Source organism: Pipra filicauda, unplaced genomic scaffold, assembly GCF_003945595.2.
Source record: "Pipra filicauda isolate LSUMZ 115617 unplaced genomic scaffold, ASM394559v2 scaffold192_size1418226_pilon, whole genome shotgun sequence".
Taxonomy (NCBI): domain Eukaryota; kingdom Metazoa; phylum Chordata; class Aves; order Passeriformes; family Pipridae; genus Pipra; species Pipra filicauda.
Genome location: NW_024104301.1, coordinates 986,248 through 1,000,443, shown reverse-complemented (window position 1 = coordinate 1,000,443; position 14,196 = coordinate 986,248). Strand labels below are relative to the sequence as shown.

Here is a 14,196-nt window from a genome sequence, read left to right as displayed (position 1 = left end):
TTAGCAGGATGTGTAAGCTAACACTGGACTACCCTTGTCTGAACCACTTCTCTTTTCCTCCTTACCTGGCAGGGCTCCAGCAAACTCAGGTTTAGGTCTGGTCTTGCTTTCTCTTGCTGACAATGCCACAGTTAAATCTATTGCTTTCAGGCAGGGGGTCTCCAGGTGTTAAATGATGTTCAGCTTTTATACAGTCACAGGGGGACTGGCACACCCCTCCCCAAGGTTCACCTACAAGAGGTTTACACTCACAAAAGTGCAATCCCATCTGCCCTGAAATCCCACAATACAGTCAACAGGAAATTTTCTTCCAAAGTGAGCATCTAATTGCTAGAAGACAACGTCAGCACACTGGATATTCAGTTACAGAATCATGGAAAGGTTTGGGTTAGAAGGGACCTTAAAGACTATCTTGTCCACTGCCACGGGCAGGGACACCTCCCACTAGCCCAGGTTGCTCCAAGCTCCTGTCCAGCCTGGCCTTGGACACTTCCAGGGATGGCACAGCCACAGCTTCTCTGGGCAACCTGTGCCAGGGCCTCACCACCCTCATAGGGAAGAATTTCTTCCTAATATCCCATCTAACCCTGCCCTCTGGCAGTGGGAAGCCATTCCCCCTTGTCCTGTCACTTCATGGCATTGTCCAAAGTCTCTCTCCAGATTTCTTGTGGGCCCCTTCACCCATAAAAGCAGAGCAGGTGAATGATACACAGCACTGAGGGGAGAACACACAAAATAAAAACATTTCAGCAGAGCTGGGGCTTTTTTTTTCTCTGCACAAGGACACGTGTAACCACAGCCCCGGGACTTTGCACCGTTACACCTCTGACTGAACCCTTCTGGCAGCTCCATCTGTTTCTACAGCATGAACAGTGACTGCAGACAGGTTAAAAGCAAGGACATGTTTTAAATCAGACTCCCCATTCCACACCACTTAAAAGGAGCACAAAGGAGCTTTGCTTCCACTTCTCACTATTTTTTGTGCCCCAGTCTTCATAAAGCCAGCACTGATTCTGGAAATGTCACTGCTAAGAACAAACACTGTTTTTATCATGACTGTGCTACCCCCCTCAGCATGCTTATAACACAGTCAAGAGGGTCTTTTCTCTTTTCTCCCCATTCAATTCTTAATTTCAAGTACAGAATAAAAAGGAGATGGGTTGAAAGCAACACTTGCCCTTGTCACTACAAACAAAATACAGGTTTGTTCAATGCCAGACCATGATTTATTGGCAGTTATTCCGAAACACGGATGATTGAATATAATAAAGATGTTTGTAAAAAAAACCCCAAACCCAGAAAAACAAACAAGTCTCATCTTGAAATGCATCACTTGAAGGAATTGATCAAAGGGACACCGTGTGCTGGCAGTTCCTGGTGCAACTGCCGGAACAACATGGCACATTTGTTCCTTTCCTGGGTCCTGCCGAGGGTGTGGAACAGCCGGGCCTGGAAGTAGAGAACGTCTCTGAGCTGCTCTTTGCAGTCCACCTTGGCAAAGTAAGTCTTGGCTTCATTCAGATTCAAGATGGCAGATTCTGAAGCTGTGGGCAAAGGGGGACAGGTATTTAAGACAATATCACAACAACAACTCCAAGCAATGGAGCTCAATTCTAAGGAGCCCAATTATAAATTCCTCAGCTTTTCAAAACCATTGGTGTCTTAGCAACGTGGTCTTCTAGCTGGTTTCTGTTATTCAGCCTTTGCTGCAAAATATGGTGTGAAAGTGTGCAGACAAACAAGGTTCCAGCATAAACAACTGGTGAATAACTAATTCCAACTTAATTTTGTATCTGCTAACCAGGTAACACACTTTTTTAATGGTAATGGTGTAGCAGGACACCAGTATCAACACTGGCTTGCGCTTCTGAGCACAGTTTCAGTGAGGAGAATTACCCTTCACACTACCTTCAGTCTTCTTTTGTGGAGAGTAGGAAGCTGCAGAAGCCACCTGACATTTGGCCACCAAGAACATGGCACAGCCTTTGTCCAGGACAGCTCCGTGGGCCAAGATGGGTTCTATTGCCATGTGCAGGATATTCAGGGCTTGTTCAGGAATGCCAAGGATCAGCTGGAAGAGAAATACTTGCTAGTGTCATACTGGAATCCACTGGTAGGAGCTTCTTCAGGGAAGTCACATCTGTTTCTAATAATACAATGCACTACAGACAAGGGTGTAGGACAATTATTATTCTTTTTGTCAACTTTTCCCCCCACAATTCTCTTTTAGATTAAACTTGTCAGCAGAAATGAGCTGCTATCTGAAATGATTGGGAATGGCTTCTCCACTGAGTCAGTGCTGACAGCCACATCTCTCAGAATAAACAATATAACTCAACTCATTGCCAGCATTATTTTTAATACACGAGGCAACCCGAACTCCTTGAAAGCCAGAATACCAGCATAAAAAATAACCAAAGAAATTAAGGCAGTACAAATTTATGCTGCTTAATTATATGCAATAACTATACCTTTCAGTGATACACACAAAACTCAACTTTTATTAACTTCCTCGAAAGCTTTTACGTTCCAAGTACGCTTCTTGAGAATCAATCATTTAATTCCAACAAGGCTGTGATCTTAAATCTCACAGGAGTAAAAACGGCATCCAGAACCCTGGAATAAATGTTACCCTACAGCCCTGTGAAAACACAAATCAGACCTACCTGGGAGAAAGCCAAGTTGAGCACAGTTTCAGAAGCCAAGTACTGCAGGCTGTACTCCCGAGCCAGGGCGAGGGCCTGCAGCAGCACAGGCAGGGCTATGGTGTGACATGAAGATCTCCAGTACAGCTCTGCTATTGACAGCAGCACCCTGACAAAACAGAGGGAAGGAATTACAAACATTGCTGAAAACTTGTTTCCCAAGGAATTTTTCCATCCGTAACAGTATTGGTTTTATTATTAATTACATTACTGCACATACTATAAACTTAAATTACACCCCTAAGAGGAAATGCCACTGAGATACAAGAGATTAAACAACACTGTAACTACTCTGAAGGTTTGCACTAAGGTACAACCACACACATATTACCATTTCCTATTTATTTTAGATGCAGTGTTTCCTTTTTCCATAAATCTTTGTGGAACTTGAAGTTTACCACCTTTTAGTTTACATATTAAATATATGTAGGTTTCAATGCCACAATATTTTGAGGATTCCTCCATAGCATGATTAATAACTGAAATGATTCTGTAATCTCAAAATCACAGCAGGTAATCTGAAGACTAGTGAAGTCTGAACACAGACAAATTGAAATGGCTGATTCTAATCACTGCAAAGTGGCTTTAATACTCTGAAAATGAAACATTCTTACCTAATCACCATCTCGGTGTTCTTGGTTTTCTGGCAGTGGATCAACAATTTCTGCAGAAGTTTGTGTGCCTCTGACATTTGATTTTGGGCTTTCAATACAATGGCTTTTCTGCCGTGGTAGAAAGAAAACATCGCTCTATTTTTGTATTTTAGATACAATTCTGCTCTTCAGGACATGGTAAAACAGGTCTCTATTTTGTGACCTCTGTTTCTTGTAACTGCAGACTGGCACCTTGACAAAGTGCACGCCTGGTACACACACAGGCAGGAGCAAAAACAGATCTCTCTGGTGCCAACTGGACAACTCCCAGACAGAAAGGATCAAACTCATAAAATTGCTTTAGATAGAAACCAGGGATTGCCAAAAACAAAGGCCAAAAAGGCAGCAGAAGTGGGAAGCCATGCAAGCTAGAAAGCACAAGTCATTATCTGTGAGAAAAACAGGTATGAGGTAAAGCAGCTAAAATTGGCTTGAGGTAACAAGGATATGGAGCAACAGGAAAACACAAGAATAGGGAAGTCAGGGCCAACTGCACGGCAGCAGGGGATGGTACAAACACCCTGAACCAGACACTGAGCAGAATATTTAAAGATCAGGGAATTCATGATCAGTCCAATTCCAGAAGGACAAGCATCAGGTCCCACAGCTTGAATACTGATCTCCCGGCTGACTGGCACTGGCTGCTTTTACGTGTTTTGCCTCACTGAAAATCAAGAAGGAATTGCTTTAAACAGTAAGCTGGTTTTCATACTCACCAAATGAGTTTTAACTCTATTTTTAACACGTCATTCTCATTTAGAAACAAGAACCCATTAAGGTGAGAGAAAAAAAAAAATCACATTGTTCTATTTTGTGAAAACCAGGGCACAGAGGGAGATGCTCAAGGCCTGAGCTCCTTCCCCAGCTATTTGACATAAAAATCTGCTATGTGCTCAGGTTCGAGTACAGCTACCACAGCAGATTTTAAATTGTTCTCACAACAGATCTACAACTCTAGAATAACAGCAACTTCAGCTATTCCAGTTCTTAAAATGTCCAGAGAAGCAAGAAGAAATTATTATTGCAGGACATGCTCTAAGAGAATAAGCCCTACAGGTTAGACAGCATATGACTGTATTAGTTCTGGAAAGGGAAAAACATGTAAGCACACATGACTGCCAGCAATCATTCTGCTAAATTCATTATCTTCACAGGACACACCTGCAAGTGTATGAAGATCCATGACTTCTTACCTGTACACACCTTCGATGCTGTTAAGTGCTGTAATTCCTGCTACAAGAGAGTCTGCTACGTGATATCTGCCATCGTTCATGGCTCGCTCAAACTGTATTTTCTGATCAAACAGCATCCAAAGCTAAACAAAGAACGTCCAGGAACAAGTTTTAGAAGTTGTGCCTGCTCGTTTTCTCATCCCAAGGCAGAATTTACTTTTTCTTTCCCCCTGTGGGTATTTATGTCTAGACACACCAACTCCACTGTCCAATTATTGGATTTACTAAATTACTGTCCTTGACAGAAATGCTCAGGTCTGGATTAATGTTTCAATATGGAAGTTCACCTACTTGAGTGCATTTTAAGTAAAAAGGCTCTTCTAAATCATTACTAATGCTTTGATTTGTTCTGTGGTGAAAAGAGAAGGACCAGACTGTATTTACCGGGATCTTAAACACCCCAATGTAAATCCTATCTTACAGACTCCTGTAGTAATGTGTTTCCCAGAGTCACACAAAACCCAGCCCATTAGCCTATTCTCTCAGTTATTTCTGGATTGTAATATATCAAAATAAGGAGCACTAATTAGACAGAACTTCGAAGCTCCAAGTCAATGCAGAGCATTTAATTCCTATATGTGCTCATGAAGCAGATGTATATTCCTCTGTTAATGAAATTTCTATTTAAACAGCTTTATCTTAGGAGGCTGCAATGGGAAAATGTCTCACCAGTTTGAAAACAACAGAGGCAGCTTTTCCACAGTTTTGTAGAAAAGCTGATGCTGCACAGCCTCCCACAAGGACAGGAGCCAAGGGAAATGAGAAAATGTATAGCCCAAGGCATACAGAGGGAAGAATTCTGGAGCAGTGGGATTCAGATCCTACTGTATAATAGTTACATAACTTACAGGCTAAATTATGAAGATTCTACCTGTGCATGCTGACTGTTGGGAGGGAATCTTTCCTTCAGGTGTTTCAGTATTTCAGCAGCAGCTGCAAAGTACCCCTGGAACACAGAACAACACTTTGATTAATGGGCACCACTCCCCTCCCTTTCAACACAACCCTCAGGGAAACAACTTGCCAAGCAAACAGCCTGCATTGTCTTTGCCCACAATGCAGACATTAAAGGCCAAATCTTGCATTCTCTGTCAGTAACACCCACAGCTCCTCTCACCAGATGACATTTTGTGCAAGTAGCCCCAGAACTCACCTGCTCTGCGTGGAGCTCAGCCAGGTGACACAACACCACGGCAAAGGACTCGGTGTTGTTCTGCTGCACGCCCACGTTCACAGCCTCCAGACTGTTCATGCTCAGCAGTGTTTGGGCTTGTTGAAGTGCCATGGTGCTTGTGCAAGAGAAACAGCTTTTAGTTTTCAAGGAGTAAACAACCACCGTTTTTAATCTACAGTTTTGTTATGACAACAGGCTGCATTTTCTGGTGAGTCAGGGGCCTTGGGAAGAAGGAAAACTTGTAAAACAACTGCTATCCAGGGATTCTGGACTGTGCAGGCACATCAAGTACTACAGACTGAAAGCTGCAGACAGTCTAGGCAAAAAGATTCTGAAAAGGGGGGCTAAGGAAAAATTTATGATCTATTTGCCACTAGTAAATGGAAACTCAATCTTTTCTTCAGCACAAGTTTTAAAGCAACACAAGAGAATGGAAATAATTGCACTGAGCCTGTACTGAATCAGAGTCTGATTGCTTCATTTTAGTGCAGTGCAGAGACACAGACACTTGTTACACCTATATAAGTGCATTATGTGCTAACAAGTGCAGTGAGGTAACCCAGGGGTTCCAAACAACCCAAATACCTGCGGCCATATAATCTCCAAATGGCTGTTTTCTGTGCTGTGCTGATGTCAATGAGCTCTGACAGGCTGTGCTTCCAATGCAGCAGATCAGAATCTTTTAAGGCATCCATTAGTTTGTTGGCAGCCTTTCCTGCAAAAGCTCTTTGCTGAACCAAGGACTGTATTCCCAAGGAAGCAAGATACTGGGAAGAAGGAAAAAAACCCATACCAACAGCATTGAAAGACAACACAGTACACCAGGCTTGCAAATCACACTGGAGCAGAGTTCTAAACTAATAAAAAAATCCCCAAAAGATGTGAGGTTACTCAGCACAGACAAAGGAACACTGCTCCAGGCATTTCTTTAAATACCCACTTATGCACACCCACACATATGTGAATGTCATTTTGTTGGATGTAAAAGGTAATTTCCACTCCCCCACACAGAAATCTTACAGAGGAGGACAGGATCAGTACCTGGATTTCTCCAGTGATGGAACAGCTGTGAAAACACAGAGCCTTCCCTCCCCTTCCCCACCAAGCAGCCACATCTGTTCTCCCAAAAACAGCAGTTTAGTCCATTTTAGAACAATTCTCTTAACAAAGTAATCACAGATTTGGGAAAGACAGAACTAAACATTAACAGCCAACAGATTTAGGGCACAAACCACCAAAGGGGAAGGAGCCTTGGAAGATTTCACAGCTGGGACAAGTAAACATGTGTTCTAAGCCCTGCCAGAGGCATCAGCACTGGGTTTCAGAGAAGGAGGAGGAATAAGAACCTCCTCAGAGCACCACATTGTGCCAAAATGGTGCCTGGGGCCAGTAGCCACAGAGTTTTTCTGCCTGAAAATCAAAAAATTTAGGAGGAAAAGCAGTGCTCTGGCATTAAAGCAACTGAACTCTGCTTTGTTAACATGAAGAGCAAAGCTCACAGAAACAGCCACATTTTGGAGTGTTAAAATAGATTTGTTGGAATTCAGTTACATATTTTGAACAGACCAGCCACAAGCCCCAAATCTCTAATCACACACTCCCATCACCACATGGGTTTCTCCCAGAATGAAGTCAAGGACGGAGGAAATGGACTCACTGGCAACCCAAAGTGTAAAGATTTGTTCACAGAGTGCTCCAGCAGGACACAGCTATCGAAGATCTTCTGCTCCAGGATGTACAACCAGCTCTAGCAAGGGAAAAAATTAAAATCTTGTTGCAAATAGCCAATGGCTGCAGCACTTTTAGCTTGGCTTACTTGTTACAGAATGCACAAAATCTCACTGGAAATACAAACCACTTCAGAATTAATGATTCTGAGGAAACTTCACTAAATGCTGCACAGCAGAATACATCAGAAGTGCAGGGTGGGACACTGGTGTGGCAGCAGCCAACACTAGAGAGTCAGTGATGCACAGAAATCCCACTGTTCTGGTAACTGTGGAGTGCAGTACCTCAGGAGTTTGTACCATTGATGTTAATTCATTATGTTGATTATAGAGAAAAAACATAGAGAAATCCAAGTCTTTCCCTTTAACTTTTTGTTTGCTCAAAAGGCAGCTGGTTACTCTTCGAGAACTCAACAGACAGGAAGAAGGAAGCTTATGAAAGACTATGTCTGCTTAAAACATCTAAGACTAAACTTTGAGCTCAATATTGAGATCTCTGGGGTCACAACTCCTGTTTAAGAAATGAATCCCGAGCTGCAACAAAGCCATCCCACGACCCTGAAGTTTGCTGCCCTGGGTGCCCCACCTGCCAGAAACAATGTCACCCCACTGCTGAACAGCCAAATTACTGATGCCCTGGGTGAGATCCTGCTATAAGAGAAGTTCTGCAACAGTTCCCTGAGCAGAATGACTCAATCCCCCCTATTTCAGGACCGCTCTCACCAGGCAGTGCTGCAAGCAGACATGGTCGTTGGACTCCTGGGCAATCCGAATGGCTTCCTGGAGGGCAAGTTCAGCCTGCTGGCTGTGAGCAAACAGAGAGGGAGAACAGTTAGAATTCCCACAGGGCTTAAGATACAGCATTCTGAGACAGAGGAATATTGATCTAAATTATGCATATGGCACTCAGAAGATAACTCTGATTTAACAGACTGCTGAGAAGGCCTGTGTTTTCCTCCTGGCACTCAGCAACACATTCTACTTGTGAGGCCAAAATGCCAACTGGAACCCCTGTGTGGGCTTTCAAACCCTATACATGCCAATGTGCCAAGTTATTGTTTGAACAGGGGTTGCATTTAGTATCTGTGTAGAAATTGTTGTTGCTCTCAATTTTGCAGTGCCCTTCCCCTCTCCACTCCTTTCACATGATGCCTCCAGGCAGCAATCAATAAATGCAAACCATACATGGAGATGGGAAGGCCAGCTTTATCAACAAAATAAATGCCACTCCTATGGCATTTTTAAAAGCTCAGATGGCTTTTTTTTTAATTATGCTTTTTTCCAGATCATCAGCTCTATGTTGACTCAAATGTTAACAGAAAACCAACCACACTTCCTTGAGAATATGGCTGAAAATAGGCATCCGTGTCCACTGAGGTCATGGAAATGTAGTGACTGAGAACTTAAACACCCAGGAAACAGGGACAGGACACAGACAAATGTCAGCTCTTAGATAGCTCAGTTCGTATGGAAACCAAACAAACGTCAAAATAGAAACAAACCGAGATCCCCAAGAAAATCCCGACCCAACTGTTGAACCAGAGAAAGCCCCTTCTCCTAAAGGGATTTTTGGAAGGAAAGGTGTGTGTGTGAGCACTCTGAGGTGCCCCAGGATGCCCGTGAGCTGTGTGGCACAGGGCAGCCCTCACTAGTGGCCGAAGCGGCAGTGCAGGGCCGCCAGGTTGAGGGCAGCGTAGCGCAGGCTCCGCCCGTATCCCTCGTCCCCGTTGCTTTTGCTCTCTGCTCCCGTCAGGATCAGCCGGTCGAAGTAGTGGAGGAGGCTGTGTGTGGAACTGAAGACATCCTTCACTCTGAGACTGTTCAAGTAGCTTAAATAATGCTAAAGAAATGGAGAAAAACCAGCTTTAACGATACAGACGTTAAAACACAGTTTGTGTTTATAATTACTATCTATTTTCTTACCGAGAAAGGTTGGTCAGCACCTGCAGCCATGAAATACTGCATGGCCAGAAAGCTGCAACAACACTGATACTACCTGTGCAGAATTTCTGGATAAAACTGGACAATTTCTTGGGCAAAACTGGTTGTTGTCCCTAACAGTTGGTGTCCCATAGGCCAAGATCTGGCAGTCAGAATGATCCCACCCAGTTTGAGATCTCTGCATAGGCAGAATCACAAAAGTAGAATCCCTGCATTTCTGTGTGACGTGACAGGGGAAATGGAGGCACGACTCCCACTGTGTCTGCACTCAGGATACTTAGAAACATCAGCACTGCTTCCAAATGCTGTGCAGACAGAAAGGAAATGCTAAAATTGTGTTTTCTTTTTGGCTTTGAGACCCAGGCCAGGCAATTCCTTTATGTGAGACAAACATAGCATTGGAGAGGACTCATGGAGTTGTGAAGTCCAGCCCAGGACTATGGCAGCCCTTTCAAGGATACATGTCCAAACAGGAGCAAAAAATCCTGTCTGCTTCAGCCCAGGGAAGAAGAGTTAGAAAGGAAAGCAGGAAAGAGTTGACTGGGAACTCATGGAATTTGCTCAAGAACAAGCTGTTCAGGAACAAGGCAAGTGCTCGCAGCACAGGTCTGGAAACAACCCTCAGTGGGAATTGTCTGGGTTTTCCATATAAATTATTATTAAGCACAGATATTGCACTTAATATTGATTTTTAAACTGTGGGAATACGAGGCCTGAAATTCCTTAGAAAATGTGGGAAAGAGAAGTAAGTTTTAGGTTTAGTTAAACAAGAATGCACTCAGTCCCACCAAAATTAAGAGGCTTATATCCGTGCATGAAGCCAGACATGCAGGGAAGCTTAATTAAGGTTTCTGTGCCTTCAGGAGTTTCAGTCTGAATTACTAAACATTTACATGCAACTTGCTCACATTTTTATCATCTGCTTATATTTCAATAGAGAATAAATTGCTCCCAAATAATCCCAGCCTAGAGATAAGAAATCCCTTTACAGCCATTTTGGATAAAGAAAATGGTACTTACTGCTTCAGCAATGTCTGGATTAAATTTTAACAAGTTGTTCAATTCTTTTTGTAAAGATGCTGGAGTAAGAGCCTTTGTCTCATCATTCTTTAATAAAGAAGCCTGGAATAAAATTTGAAAAGTAAGATACGTAACTCCATCAAGAGGGTTATAAATGCATTGTGATATAGGACTGTCAGGTTGTTATCTGCTTGGAGAGAACATTAAAGGAGATTTTGTAACAGCTCTGTCTACTGTGACACTGAAACATCAGTGTCAGTTTTATTCTGTATTAAATTATAGTCTTCACTTTCCAGAGATCAGAGAGACCAAGTCACACAAAAGCTTTTTCAAAGGACTGTTTAAAGGTACTTAAAAGAATTCTGGTGAAATTTCCCCTTGAATAATTAACACAACATATTTCTCACTGGAATTACATGCATCTTCTTACAAAAAAAAAATTCAGGAAAATAAATACAACTAAATTCAGAGTTTGCTTTGGCAAGTAGTTCAATTAATAAAAAAATTGCAATAATCCAGTAACTAGAATAAGCATTACTGAATACTGAATTCCTGACATTTGTGCCCATGTGTATTTCTGCTCCATTTTGTATTTACCAGCTGGAATAATCAACAAAACTGCACATTTCACAGACATCAGATCTGAGGCGAGCAGGGAGAGCGGAAGGACCTTCCCAGAACCAAATATCAGCATATGGTGATGTCTAGATAAAACACTTTGAGCCCCAAGTGCTCACACTGAGCAACAACAAGCAAGATATCAACAAATCTTTAACAGATTTAACATCGTGTCTGACACTGTGGATAAAAGTCAAGGTGAAATTCACATTATGGAGCATTTACCCCACTTTATTCAGAATTAACATACCTGCTGAGACAGAAAATACTCTGCTTGCTTCTGGGAAAGAGGACCACTGCAGGATATCTCTTCTTCCCTGGTAAGAAACGCTCTGGTTACAAACAGGGGCAAGGAAATAGAATAAGGAAACACACTTTATCAGATACTCCACAGTTTTTGCTTTATAAAGTTTTATGAGATATTAAAGCTCAAAGCAGGACTGAAAACTGAGAAAACTTAACGAAGAGTAAAATTTACTGCATCAAAGCCAACAATCCAAATGATTTCACACAGTTTAATTGTAATCTTCAACCTGCAGAAACCATAGTAGACAGGAACTTCACCCTAAATACAACCTAAAAAACCCTAAAGAAAAAGAGCAGAGAGATGATTTGGGGTTGGCACATTCAACTGAATTTGCCCTGTTTTTCCTTTCTTCTGCAGATTGTCCCAGTGAAATGAAGTGGCACTTTGGCCACACGCATCACTCCAGAAAACAGCTGTTCTGCCAGTTTATCCCATGGGAAAACAGTAAGTAGAGCACCCAGTCAGACCCCAAAGCTGCTGTCTGACTGCTGCTGCAGCAACTCCTGCACAAGCACAGGTTTATACAAAGACAGTTTAGAAAGTACATTTTAAATATATGGATACAGAAAATACTCTTAGGATTATTCTTATACTTCTTTAGCAGGTGAAAACTCTCAATATTTGCTTCTTTTTGAGGTACAGAGAGTGAGTTCTTTAATTAGGAGAGGGGCAGAGAGAGAAGCCAAAAACATTAAGCTCAACTTCTCCTTATTGAGCAAGCTTTCCTAGCTGGAAGTGACCCTCCAACAGCTTCAGCACATGACAACCAGGGAAGTCAAGCAGCAGTGGGGAAATTGTGGGCAGCAACTGCCCTTCAGCCTGTGATTCCTTAAGTGAGGATGAGGCACTGCCACCTTCCATGAGTCACTGACAACAGCTACCACATGGTGGCACTAAGAAGTAGCCACACACCTCAGCCTGGGTTCAGGAGGCTTTAAAAAAATCCAGGATTGATTTCTTTAAGAGGCAGAAAAGGCTTTAGTGTGACTATATCACCTTAATGGTCCGTCGAGTTCTTCCTTCTCCATTTTCCCATCCAGCTCCTCCGGATTTGTGAGTTCCATGTCACTCTCATCAGCTCCACTCTTCTTCTCATCCCTTTGGAAGTACTGCTGAAGGGCTGTGTAAAGTTTATAGACCTGGCTGAAAGAGAGTTTGTTGTATGCCAGGATCATGTGGCGCAGGAACAGACCTGGAAAGGGAAACACCATGACCGAGAGCTTAAACCACACAGTTTCATTTCTCATTTAACAGAAATTAACGAGAAATTTCATAGAAATTAATGAGCCTCATCATAGCCTACCAAGTGATAAAACTCGTTTTTTTCAAGGTGTAAATCTGGTCTTAATTTTGGTGCAAATCTCACAAATAATCTGATCATAGAAAAATTGTTAAAATCAGTAACCTGACAATATGCAAAATTATTGGTTAAGATGAAACATCTGAGCAAGAGAAAAATCTTACACCTCCCCAAAAAGAAAAGCAAAGCTGTATTCTGACTAAACTACAGCAACTATAGATATCACAGCAGAAATAACTGATGGATAGCAATTATTTACCTACTACACTTGTTTTATGAACTTCTGGCTCTGTCCCTGTAAATGAGTCTGAAAGGTCATCAAAAAACTGCTCCATATCTTTCAGTTCTCCTTCTACCATAAGTTTTAACCTAAACAGGGAGAGAGAACAGCATTTTTTTTTTAGGGTATTCATATAGACATCAAATAAAATACTCTCCTGTTTCAGGCATAAATGAGTAAACACAGACAGAACCAAGTGGTAACTCATTCACTGGGGCCAGAAGGTTTTTATACTCGTGAGACAAATATTCAATAATAATAGTGATAATTATAAAAATAATGATGATTATAATAGTAAGTAATTTTTCCCTTTTAAAATAGCTATTTTAATAAAAATAATAATTAGAAAATATGGCTACTGTAACAGAATAGGAACCCAACATTTTTGATTTTTTTTTTAATTTTAAACATTTAAAACCTTTGATCAGATTTTTGGAACTGTTGCTGCTTCAGCGAGTTATGTGAAAACAGACCTCCTGCACCATAGCAACTTTAAACCTGATGCCTTCCACGTCTGGTTTGCACCTTTCAGAATCTGCTGATGAGAAGTAAGAGAAGTGCAGGAGCACAGTTTCGCCCCCAAGGCGTGACTTTTAAAACTGGACGTTTGCACGTTTCGGAGCAGTTTTTCTGTGTCAGGGCCGACACGGACAGAGCGGAGGATCCAAACGCGGCCCCGGCAGCTCCTCCCCGCCCCGCCCGGCCCCGCCCGGCCCCGCCCGAGGCGTTTCCCGCACCTGATGTGGACGGAGCTGGCGAGCTGCGGGCAGCACTCCTCGATGGCCGCGCGCAGCCGCGACAGCGCCATGTCGGGACCCTGCGGAGCACAGCGACATGTCGCGACAACAGGCCACGACACCACGGGCTCCCCCCCACGCTCCCTCCGCCCCAGGCCCGCCCCCGACCTGCAGCAGCGGCAGCAGCAGGCGGTTGAGGCGGCGGCGCTCCAGCAGCCCGAGCTGCGCGCCGGCGCGGCCCAGCTCGCTGAGGAGCACGAGCAGGGCCATCTTGTGCGGGGTGACCCAGTCGCGGACGCCGAACACGTTCGCGTGCACGACGCCGTTGCTCAGCATGGGGTTGAAGTACAGGCTCTCGTGCACGCTCGCCATGGCGGCGCCCGGGGGACCGCGGGGCCGGGCGCAACCCCCCGTCGCCCGGGAGACCGCGCGCGCCCCGCCCCACCGCCCAATCGCCGCCACTGCTGCCGGCGCGCGCGCGGCGCCGTGGCCAATCGGAGGG

The 14,196-nt window shown here is 43.5% G+C and overlaps 1 protein-coding gene across 2 annotated transcripts; it reads right to left on the bottom strand.

Moving 5' to 3' along the window:
• Positions 1-1,203: 1,203 nt before the first annotated feature.
• On the bottom strand, positions 1,204-14,126 carry ANAPC5 (anaphase promoting complex subunit 5). Of its 2 annotated transcripts, none has more exons than XM_039380334.1 (17): positions 13,863-14,081; positions 13,695-13,774; positions 12,937-13,046; positions 12,374-12,569; positions 11,321-11,402; positions 10,453-10,554; positions 9,141-9,331; positions 8,215-8,296; positions 7,422-7,511; positions 6,350-6,531; positions 5,744-5,879; positions 5,462-5,536; positions 4,552-4,673; positions 3,320-3,427; positions 2,667-2,814; positions 1,909-2,071; positions 1,204-1,544 (listed from the first exon to the last, which is right to left on the bottom strand). In XM_039380334.1, the coding sequence occupies exons 1-17, from the start codon at positions 14,064-14,066 to the stop codon at positions 1,330-1,332; spliced, it is 2,286 nt and encodes a 761-aa protein (XP_039236268.1). In that variant the 5' UTR covers positions 14,067-14,081; the 3' UTR covers positions 1,204-1,329. The 2 variants fall into 2 exon arrangements, with proteins under 2 accessions (XP_039236268.1, XP_027595554.2); XM_027739753.2 differs by having other exon boundaries at positions 1,217-1,544; positions 11,321-11,387; positions 13,863-14,126.
• Positions 14,127-14,196: the final 70 nt, after the last annotated feature.